The 12032-nt window shown below is 43.1% G+C and overlaps 1 protein-coding gene across 1 annotated transcript in view; it reads right to left on the bottom strand.

The window, feature by feature from the left end:
* The window catches only part of CTSF (cathepsin F), an 82913-nt gene that overhangs the window by 46325 nt on the left and 24556 nt on the right, over nucleotides 1-12032 (bottom strand). Inside the window, exons 7-8 of the mRNA XM_068260526.1 lie at nucleotides 9706-9851; nucleotides 1754-1850 (exon numbers count right to left, since the gene is read on the bottom strand). Of these exons, the coding sequence (XP_068116627.1) occupies nucleotides 1754-1850; nucleotides 9706-9851 (243 nt within the window). The remainder of the gene's footprint in view (nucleotides 1-1753; nucleotides 1851-9705; nucleotides 9852-12032) is intronic.

Here is a 12032-nt window from a genome sequence, read left to right as displayed (position 1 = left end):
TAGGCCTTCTCAAAGGACTAGAGGACATGATCTGCGCATGGAGGAAAAACGTTTTAGCCATTTATTTAGGAAAGGGTTCTTTACAGTAAGAGTGATTAAGATGTGGAATGCATTGCCACAGGAAGTCGTTATGGCAAACTCTATACCTGCATTTAAAGGGGGCTTAGATGTTTTCCTTGCGTTGAAAGACATCCATGGCTACAATTACTAGATTATGCCTAATGATGTTGATCCAGGGATTTTATCTGATTGCCATCTGGAGTCGGGAAGGAATTTTTCCCTTTTGGGGCTAATTGGACCCTGCCTTGTAAGGGTTTTTTTGCCTTCCTCTGGATCAACAGGGATATGTGAGGGAGCAGGCTGGTGTTGTACTTTGTACTGGTTGAACCCGATGGACGTATGTCTTTTTTCAACCAAAATAACTATGTAACTATGTAGCATTGCTGGACACACAGGCTGCAGAGAGTACCTGCGTGCCTATTCATTTTACCATCAAGGATTTAGGCTTTCATCCATGGAATAATTACAGACAGAACTTTCTAACTTCTGTTTGGACTTACAATTCCACAAGGACATGGTAACACAAATGCTCAGAATCCAGTTATTTTTTCACTTTTATTCCCATTATTTTACTCTAACAATCTCTTCATTTCCTGTACACATTTTTTTTTATAAAATAAAACGAAGTTCTTGTTCTGGATGGCTCTGGAAAGAGTCCTGCTTCTCTGAAGAGAACGTTACCATAACGGTTTTTATTGATATTGTTATATTTTGCTATCTCTAGAAAGGTTGTTGAATGTACCCTTTTTCCTAGGACTAGTTAGGGTTAGATTTGCATATTTGCACACTAATGCGAATTGGTGGCAGTAACCCAATCTCTATATGAGATTGCAGACTGTATTGATTGTACATAAGATCGAAATTGTATTGTGTGTGGACTCACCAACCAAACCAAAATGTTATTTTGACTGCAGTGCTGAATGCATTCAGGATTTCCTCAGGGTCTGAGGCTGAATGTAAACTGCAGCAAAGTGAACAGGAATTGGAGGGTGATGTCACAGGAAGCACTTGGGGACACGAGTGCTTCAAACCATCCTGGGGGCTCACAGACGTGTATTCGACCAATTAATCGAATACATACATTGCTGTTATGAGGGGAACAAGAAAGGACAGGGAAGGCTCTATAGGATCCAGAGCCCTCCCTGTCCATAGCTAAGTATCTGCCTTTTTTTTCCATCTTTATATTCACTTTAAAGTGGAACTGTAGATTTATTTTAAACACACGGTTTCACTTACCTGGGGCTTCTACAAGCCCCCAGCAGCTGTCCTGTCCCACGCCGGTCCTCCACGAGCCTCTGTTCTCCCCCCGCCGCTCTGTTCCGTTCCTCGACTTGTAAGTCGACGCCAACGCAGCCTTGCCACGCATATCTTTTCTTCGCGTTCCCCGCTGTAATAGTGCTATTGCGGAATGGAATGCGAAGGATAAGCGTGGCCAGAGCCGCGCAACCCAAAGTAGCTGGCGATGGGAGAACAGTGGCTTGTCGAGAAGCGGCGCGGGACACGACGGCTGCTGGGGGCTTGCAGAAGCGCCAGGCAAGTGAAACAGTGTGTTTAAAATGTATCTACAGTTCCGCTTTAAGTAGTGATCACCCTGCGTGTCACCAGTACATTCTTGAATTCCAGGTTTGCATTAATTATGTAGTCTGTGTTCCCTTTTTATATATTTCATATTACTTGATTATAGCTACAGTACCTTGTTCAGACAGAGAGATGAGTGATCCTTTCTTCAGAAACCACTGTCCTTCAATGTTCCCAGTCACAGAGAAAGCCCAGCAGGAGCCGCACATGCCCTAAGAAGAGCACAATGTACATAAGAAGAGCACAATGTAATTAAGGTTAAGAAAAAAATAAGAACTTATTCGCTCGGTACACCATGAAGTCCACAAATACAAATACAAGATGTTCTTATTATGCCTGATTAGGTGTTGTTTCCAAGCCCAAATGTACTTTGTTTTAAAACAACTGTTAATACACTAAGGGCTGAGCCACACTGCTGAGCACTTTGCAATCCGTCCACATGGAGGCGATTCGAAAGCTTCCAGCACAATGTGATGCGATACGGTAAAGGTGGTCACTAACGGTTCAATTTCTAGCAAAATATCGTTTGAGCGATCAAAAATTCTGATCGGATTGGTTGTAAATAATCTCAATTGGTGGACACAATCGATTATGAATGAGTGAAAAACAATGTCGTCCGAATGAACCAAAATTTGGATTTTCTTGTTGGTTGTGATAGATAGGAAGCAAAGATTGGTTCGTTGATGGTGTAGTGAATGATGTATTACAATATTTAACTTCCGATCAGAATTTCTGATCGCTCTAACGATTTTTCGCTAGAAATTGGACCATTAGTGGCCAGCTTTAATGTGCAAGGCCCCATAAACTTGGGATTACTGTTGCGTTACCTTGCAATGCAAGTGTAAAAGGGGCCTAAAAGATAAGCAACAACATAATAACCTATAAATAAATTAACAATTCTGGAAGTGGAGTAAAATTGGTGAGATATACGAAGCTTCAAAACGTAAGACTTGCACAAATTGATTATAAAGTATATAAAATTCGGTTTAATCATTCCTCAATAATATATTAGAAAAATACAAAATAAATTATAAAGAAAAACATTTCCTCATTACAGTCCATGGAACTCCTACTGAGATTCTGCACTTCCTGAAATCAAGGGAGCACAGAAAGGGTTAACCTCTTGTGTTTACATATTACTTCAGAATTCGGCAGACAGCTGACATCTAAAATTACACTAGCTCATCACCTGTTGAGAAGGGAGAATTAGCCATGTTCTCTATAAAACACACACAGGGTGGATTTCTCTGTGTTCTCCCTGTGCAACAGTTCAAGTCTGCTTTAAAGAGACACTGAATAATTACTAGAAGATTAGCAGCAAAGAAAATATTCTCATATTTTTATTTTCAGGTATATAGTGTTTTTTCTAACATTGCATCACTCTATAATATGTGCAGATTACACAACACTCAGCATTCAAAATGAGTCTTTCAGAACAGTCTGTGAAGTAATGAACTCTCCTCTAGCAGAGGAAAGGTAAACAGTTCAATTACAGTTGAGATAATAAAGTCAGATAACAGCCCTCTCCACGACTAAGTTAGTCGGAGAGCTTAATAGCTTTTTTGCATAGAGATAACAACTGGAGTTTCTCAACTCTTCCTGTACTGGAAACAATTAGACTGATGTATCTGATCTTAATGGTTTTTTTCTTAGCTGTACTACACATACAAATCATAATATCATCATTTTTTTTTCGCTTCAGTGTCTCTTTAAAAGTGACCCAGTCCATTGATTAACATGGGTTGTCATATTCAGTGGGATTCTGCATGTGGGAAAACTGTGTGTGATTCCTTTAAGTGTGACCCCCTGCCTGAAAATGAGCATGAAAATGATTTTTGCTGAGAAACCTGTGAATAGTACAACTGTAAAGGTGAGGAATATGCACTCTACTACTGTAGCTTTTTGACGTGCCAGATTCCGTCCAGCAGAACCCAGGACATAAGTGAAGACTTATAAGAAGAAAGACTGGAACCGTTTTGTTGCAGTATTATGCTCTTTTATTCATAGTATCATGAAGCTTACAATGACGCTTTGAGGTCTTAACCGCTGTTTCGATTGTATTTGAATACTACGAAGACAGTTCCCCATCAGGTCTGTGCATGCAGGGACCAATGGGGAAACAGCAGCAGTGTTCTGCCGCTTTTATGAGCTCAATTTTCTACTGTTCCCATGATATAAACCTGTGTTTGGAAGTTCACATTTGTACATGTTGGAAGCAACTCGACAGCTTAAAGTGATTGATACCGCAAAACGTCTGAAGCATGATTCGTTGAATAAAAGGGCATAATACTTAAACAAGATGCTGCTGGTCTTTCTAAATAGAAGTAGAAACCTGTGAACATATATTTTTACATTACAGTCTGCTCTAATGGAAGAATAACTACTGTTTGATCTCTGTCATGAAAATTCCACAAAAACGAATAATTTGTGTTTGTAAAGAGCTATTTTATTTTAGCTTGAAATTCAGTTTAAATTTACCGCAGCGGTGGGGTCAATCTGCAAACAGGTGAGCTAATGCGCAAAAGTGCAGTAATATTGACGTGCTCAGACATCGCACAGCAATATTACCATTACTTCTAGCAGCATGTACCGTGAGTTACGATATTAGCGCGACCCGCAGTATTTGAGCAAGCCCTACAAGTTGCGCTAAAAGTGTATCTTGAGGCCCCTTTCACAGTGGTGCACTGTGTTACCCTGTTTTGTGCAGGGTAACGCTACACCAATGAAAGTCTATTGGGCATTTCATACTTGGGCAGTGCACGCCGCTGAAGTCCTCAATCTGCCACGCTGGAGCATTTGCACGTTAATGGCCAGCATGCGCGGTGACCGGAAGTCATGGAAGTCTTTGGTGCCATAGATATTTTAAACTGTTCGCTGCTCCTCTCATTTGCAGGAAGTGAGCGCTAGAGAGCCTCACTTCTTGTTTAGCTTGCAGCCAGAAGTGAGATTACCGCACATTGCCACAGTCATTTCAGAAGGCTGTTTTTGACGTTGCGGTGCGATACGATCGCACAGCAACAAAACCACCAGTTTCTAGTGTGAAAACGGCCTCAGGTACAATGCTGCCAGTAATAACAGTAATATTGCCATGCACTGTCTGCAATATAACCGCATTTAGTGCATCAATCCCAGTGTCCCTTACTAAAGGTGGCCGCCATACTTGATACAATGAAAAAATAAATTTAACCACAATTTGATAAAAAATAATTGAAAACATGAAAAAGAAAATCTAAAAAGAAAAAAAAAAAAAGTTTTACTTGTACGAGTAATCTGATTGAATATCTTGTTTTTATCACTAGAAGTCAATCAAGAGTAGCTGATGTATCTGATGATCAATTTTTGTGAAGATTGAGAAGCGTTGTCAATTTTTTTTTTATTTATAGACCCAAGCAATTTGTTCAGAGTTTTCAACCACTGTTTTTCCCAATCGGGAAAAAATGTAAAACATGTACGATCCAGTGGTAATATGGAAAATATCAGAAATATCAAAAATTGTATCATGTGTGGCCAACATTATGAAGCATCAAAGTTTTCTTAACCACTTAGGCCTCGTTCAGACTATACGTGCTGCCGTCCGCATTTTGGCAGCGCGTATAGTGTGCGACACGCAAGAACGGTAGAAGGGCATAGACAGCCCTTCTACCGTTCCCATCATATGCGCTGCGTGGCAGCGCGATTGCGCTATCGCGTGCTGCACGCATTTTTGGGAATCGCAGCGCAGATCCCATTCATTGTAATGAATAGGATCTGCAGCGCAGCGCATAGGAGCGCAGATGGCGTGCGATCTGACGCGTTGCGTTCCAATCGCACAGCCATCTGCGCTAATGATGTGAACGAGGCCTTAGGCCTTGTTTCCATCTGTGCGCTTCTATCCGCTTTTGTCCACTTTTTATCAGCACATCAATGTTACAGATTGATACATGTTGCTGAAAAGCGCACAGATGGAAACAAGGCCTTAAGGGCCACTGGCTTAAACCCTCCTAAAGACCAGGCCATTTTTTACAAAATATGCCACTGCAGGTTTAGGCTACTTTTCCACCAAGACGTTGCGTTTTAGGGGACGATATGGTCGCACAACGTGCCCCTAATGCAACGCATCGTGGTGTTAAAGTTGGACGTCAGATTGAGCTGAGTTACGCAGCTCTCAAAGCAGCCGCTCCAGGTTAGTGATAGGAAGTCCGGATCTTTCTAAGGATTCGGATCATTTGAATCGGATCATTGAAAAGATCCGGATCTTTGAACCAAATCATTTGAATCATTTTACTAGGGAAGCAGCCTGGATGAAATTCCCAGGATACACTTAACATTTGGTGCTCGGGCCTTTTCCTACGCAGCCCACACTCTATGGAATTCACTTCCACAATCAGTACGAGAGGCTCCCTCTCTGGACAGCTTTAAAAAAGGCTAAAAACTCACCTTTTTTCCCCTAGCCTTTTAGACTGCATAATGCAGGGTCACAGCGCTTTGAGTCCCCAGGGAGAAAAGCGCTATATAAATATTATTGTTATTGTTATCAGAGACTCACGGCGCATTGGCACACAATCTCCTGCAAATCCCCGTCCCAGGACTTTACGTCGATCGGCGTTAGGCGTCCCTGGGGCTGCCACCACAGCCACGCCCATCGGCATGACATGGTCCTCAACAAGTTAAGGTGCCCATTTACGTTACAATTTTTTCACCAAATGCGTTCTTTCGATGCAGTTTTTTTACGAACGAATTGTATGGAAAATTTGCAGATTATGGAGGCAATTGATAAGGAACAATTCTTTGGTTGATTGCTAAATAGGATAAAATCGATCTGAAAGTTGGATTTTATGGTCGCATTTGAAGAAAGAATCATTCACTAAATATGAACGAATCGATAATTGCCTTCCAATTAGTTACGATTGTTCAAATCCTATTGAAAGATCGCATTTAGTGAAAAATTGTACCGTTAATGTGCACCTTTAGAAAGAGCTACAAACACTGTTGCATTTGCAATGTGAAAGTGCCAACAAATAGTTGTTTTTTACTTGTCGTACAAAACATATTTTGCATTGTAAAAGTCGTGGCTGAAGGTGTGGTTATTGTCTCTGGAAGCTCACATTAGCTCTAGAGGAGGCACTTTGCTTGAAAACAATGGTTGGTATGCAGGGCAGGGCACTGACTGATCACCTGGATAAACATCTGAGCAGTTCAAGCTGCTGAATTATGGAGTATTGTCCTGAATGATAATATACAGCAACACTTTTGGAATTTATTATATGTAAATCGAGCAGCTTTTAAAGGAGAAACATGTAAATATGTTATCCTTCAATGTAATGTGGCCTAAGGTTTTTCATTTCATTTGTCAGGTTTACTATTATCTAAAGAAAATAGCAGAATATTTAAACTTCCAGTATGAACCCAAAAGTGAAATACTGATTTTGAGTTAGGGTACGTACAGACATACGATAACGATCGTTCGTTCTGAACGACGTTAAAGGAGGTATCGGCCAATGATCGTTTGAAGAAAGGCTACTTTGAACATCGTTCGTGTACGAACTATCTTGGAACGAGCGTTGCGTGCGCAACATGATTTATAAACTGATTTCAAACACAAGTGTCAAAAAGAACTGTTTGAGCATGTGCAAAGCTTTGAGAACGAACGATCAACGACCGATCGTTGTACAGACATTACTTTTTGAACGATGGTCGTTGGAAAAGATCTGGCAGAATGGATCGTTCTTTACCAGCGACATATCTCGTTGGTCGGTCGTTTTAATGATCGTTCGTGCACTTTTTACGAACGATCGTCGGGCAATGCCGTCGGTAACGATCGTTTTAAACGACTATAGTCGCATGTCTGTACGCACCCTTAGTTTAAAGGACACCTGAGAGTGATACAGAGGCTGCCATGTGTATTTCCATTTAAACAATGCCAGTAGCCTGGCTGTTGATCTTTTGCCATCAGTCCTGTCTGAACCTGAAAACCCAGAAATGAGCATTTGACTAATCCAGTCAGACTTGCCTTGACTGAGGTTCTGAGCTGCAAGCTTGTTCAGAGTCTATGGTTAAAAGTATAAGAGACACAGGATCGCGTACAGTCAAAAATGGCGTGGGGAAAAAAATGGCGCAGTGATAAATCTTTTAAAACGGTATTTATAGTTTTAAGGATATGCAGTAACTTTATTTAAAACGCTATTTATCGTTGGTCTGACCCCCGCCCCTCATGTCCTGCGGTGTCCCCCGGTTCCTGTCTTCTGCCTCCCCCGCCCCCCCTCGCACGTCCAATTTTGTCTCCCAGTGATGTCATCTCTGCCCCGGACTGGAGTGTAATGCTACAACAGTCCTACCTAAGCAGATCTTACGAACAGCTGGTGGATGTATCTGCTCGCTGCCGCTGATGACTTTCTGATGCACCAATCACGCTGGGGGCGCTGCTCCAGAACTGCCAATCACCGCTGCTCATGTCTCTGCTCTGTCTGCTAATTGGACGCGATGGTCTCGGAGGCGGGAGCATTGGGTCCAATTAGCAGACGGAGCAGAGAAATGAGCAGCGGTGATTGGCAATTCTGGAGCAGCGCCCCCAGCGTGATTGGTGCATCAGAAAGTCATCAGCGGCAGCGAGCAGATACATCCACCAGCTGTTCGTAAGATCTGCTTAGGTAGGACTGTTGTAGCATTACACTCCAGTCCGGGGCAGAGATGAAATCACTGGGAGACAAAATTGGACGTGCGAGGGGGGGCGGGGGAGGCAGACAGGAACCGGGGGACACCGCAGGACATGAGGGGCGGGGGTCAGACCAACGATAAATAGCGTTTTAAATAAAGTTACTGCATATCCTTAAAACTATAAATACCGTTTTAAAAGATTTATCACTGTGCGCCATTTTTTCCCCACGCCATATTTTCCTGACCCGCACAGGATCATGGGGAAAGTCAAGCAACTTGCATTGTTTGAAGGACAACTGACCTCAGGCCTGGAACCCACTAGAACATTTTTTGAGCATTTAGGGAGCGCTTTCAATGGCTAGCGATTTCCCTAAACACTCTGCCAATGTAAATGGATGGGACAGATTCCACTAGAGCGATTGAGGCAATTGCAGAACATGCAGCATTTTGAGAACGTTTCTAATGAATTGTAAAGGAGCAGGGAAATCACTCCTAAAATCGTTTGCAAAACGCCATAACAAATCACTAGCGATTGCGATAGTGGGTTCCAGGCCTGAGAGGCATATAGAGGTTGCCATATGTATTTTTCTTTCAAATAATGCAGACCATGTAGCTGCACTGCTGAACCGCAGCCACTGATACTTTTAGCCACAGACCCTGAACAAGCATACAGATCAAATGCTTGACTGAAGTTTGACTGCACTTGCCGCATGTTTTTTTCAGGTGTGCGATTCAGACACACAGTCAAATAGATCAGCAAGGTTGCCAGGAAAGTGGTATTGTTTATAAGGAAATAAATAGGGTAGCCTCCGTATCCCTCTGACCTAAGGATCCCTTTAAAGAGAACCCACTTCTCTCACCTACCCTGAGTAGACAAAAAAATGTAGTGTCTGAGCAGCCTAAATGTTCCATCCACACTTCCTTTCCCACTCACATTGATTCAGGTGGTCTCCCTGGTACCGCCAAGCTATGGGCACAGCCTGAGCATGGTGGGAGCAGTGTAAGGTGGGTAGGATATCCGGCAGGAAGCACAATCCCTTGGGACAACACGGAACTAAGGATCAGCTATTTTCAGTGACTGGGGCATCCGGACACATTGGGATCCAGGTGGAAGAGCCATGGAAAAGGCTTTTAGCGAGTAAATATGAAGTTTTCCTACCTAGATTTGCTGTAATTTACCTAAAAACATCCAGCATAAAAGGGATGCCAAATTGCCAATGCTTGTCTTCACCATACCAAAATGTCAGTATACATTATTTCACAAGGTGCCGTATCACACAAAGTAAATGGAGGGAAAGCTGAAGCAGCAGCAGAGAAGAGACGGTGTAGAGTGCTGCACTACTTTCAGTGTGAACAGGACCCTAAAGCAAGACCTACAAGTTCCCAGTTTAAGCCAAGAGTGGTGGTTTATGTGCTCTGCAGCCAGGCTATTACCTGGTTCTTGACCTCAGTTACAGCACCGTGTTCTCTCCAGTCCCAAGCTGCAGGAGGAGGGTCTTTTGGGACCACCGCCTTCTTCATAGGGCGAAGTCCCTGGCTTGAGAGTAAAGGGTTCAAGTAAAGTGTTCTGAACTCTTCCTCTGAAAGATAAAAAGGACAACAGAAATATTTTTTAAAGATATAGATGGATAGATAGATGCTCAACTCAGTAGAGGGATAATCACCCTTAGGGCTGTGGACACTGTGGCTGTGTGAGTGATTTCTGAGCACTTGTCAGACCATCGGTGCTTTCTGAGCATTTAAAAAAAAAAAAAAAAACACTTCCATTGACTTTAGGTAAAATCGCAGCAATCACAATTTTTTTGAAAAATCGCGATTGGGTCGCTTTTACCATGATTTTAAGCACCCAGAGGGTTTTCTCTACTGAGGTATCTATCTTTTTTGTTTATTTAAAATCACAGGTTTGCTTTAAAAACACCCCTGAATTGGGAAAAAACTTTTTAAGCCCCATGGAGGGCTATATTAGAAGCCTGATGCTGGTTGAAGTCTTTGGGATCCCTCCCGTTTCCTATTCTTCCTCTCTCTCCAGCCTCCTGGACATTCCCTTGAGTGACAACGAGCGATGTGAAGTGCGCATGTGCTAGTTCTGAAGCTCACATGCGCAGTAAAGTAAAACAGTCGTGGACAAGCACTTCCTTTTGCTGTGTTCCGGTTCGGAACATGCACTGTTTACAATCGCTTGTTGCTGCTATGGAAACGTCCAGGAGGCTGAGAACAGAAGAGGAACAGGGATGGGAAAGACCCTGAAGACTACGGGCAGCATCAGCAGAAAAAGCGGTGGGATGCAGAACAATCTGAAGCATATGCTGCAGGAAGACTAATATGCTGTGTGGCAGCAGGAAGAGGTTAAAGTATATCTTCTGCCACAGAAATAGAACACTACAGCTTTTAATGTGACTGTTTTTTCGGTAAAAAGAATTAAAAAAAAGCGTGTGCTACTTACCAAGCATACTGTACATTCTCTTTTGTTATTAGCTTTACATATATGCCATGATGCAGTATTTAGGCAATAAAAATGTATGAAGTAAGAACACAAACTAGCCTCATGTTAAAGCGCTGAGAAAACAGCATGTAGGAAACTGCTGTGTCAGTCTTTTAGCATGTGATACATCCGTGTCTTAATAATCTAGCAAATTTTTAGATGACACAAAAAAAGTGTTTAAAAACATTGTGTGTGGCAATGGCGCAAAAGTACAAGCAGCCTGGAAAATACAGTCAGTCTCAATGCCCAGCAGGGAAAAAAATCAGTTCAAAGTTCCTGGAGCTTCGGATGGGGGCAAGCCCCCTTTCAATCCTACCACCTCTGATGACTAGGGAGTGTGGATAATACAGTCACAATTCTGTGTACCTCTATGCGGACAGCACTGGAATATGTACGTCTAGCTAAATGAGTTCCAGGATTGTGGTATCAGCATCCTCAGTGTGGCTCTCCTCAATGCTTCCACATACACACAAGAGTAGGTGGTCCGGGTGTATTTCTGTATGTATGTTTAAACTCCCAACCCAGGTTTTCAGCTGTGTGCCCTTGTCAGGCACATAGACAAAACCTTGGGTTGGGATTTTAACTCTTTCAATGCAATAAACCAAATTTAGTGTATATGTTACAGCCAAAACCAGAAATCGGCCAATTCTAGAAATGGCCGTCCGTTTCTAGAACCGGCCGATTTGACGTCGGCCAAAGTCCAAAATGCTGGGTATTTCTGACATTGGCCGGCCAGTTCTAGAAACGGCAAAAGTCAGTCGGCCAAAGTCCAAAACGCACAAATCCCAGAACATCCTGGGTCCTGTCCAGCACCATGAATGGCACTCGGAACTTCCTCTCTGCTTTGAAAGTGATACAAATCCTGCTTTCTTGGGAGCAAATTGTTAACATCCTGTGCTTTTAAATTAACTGCTCTGCTGTGGCAGTCAGGTGACACAGGGGAGAGATCAAATTACAGTGGTGATTAGTCACAGATGAGGGGGGATGCATGGCTGGGGGGCTTTTCTGGGTGCTTTTTATGGCTGGGGGTGCTTTGCTGGGCGCTTTGCATGGTCTGGCGGGGGGAGGGCGGCTTTGCATGGCCGGGGGGGTCTTTGCTGGGCACTTTGCATAGCTGGGGTGCTTTGCTGGGCACTATGCATGGCTGGGGTTCTTTTCTGGTGGGCTCTGCATGGCTGGAAGGGGGTGGGGCGGATTTGCATGGCTGGGCTTTGCTGGGTGCCTTTTAGGCTGGGGGTGCTTTGCTGGGCTGGGGCTTTTCTGGAGGCTGCCTGCGTTA

The sequence above is a fragment of the Hyperolius riggenbachi genome, chromosome 11 (assembly GCF_040937935.1).
Source record: "Hyperolius riggenbachi isolate aHypRig1 chromosome 11, aHypRig1.pri, whole genome shotgun sequence".
In the NCBI taxonomy this organism is placed as follows: domain Eukaryota; kingdom Metazoa; phylum Chordata; class Amphibia; order Anura; family Hyperoliidae; genus Hyperolius; species Hyperolius riggenbachi.
Note: the sequence above shows the minus strand (reverse complement) of the source record. Positions and strands in the feature narration are given on the sequence as shown.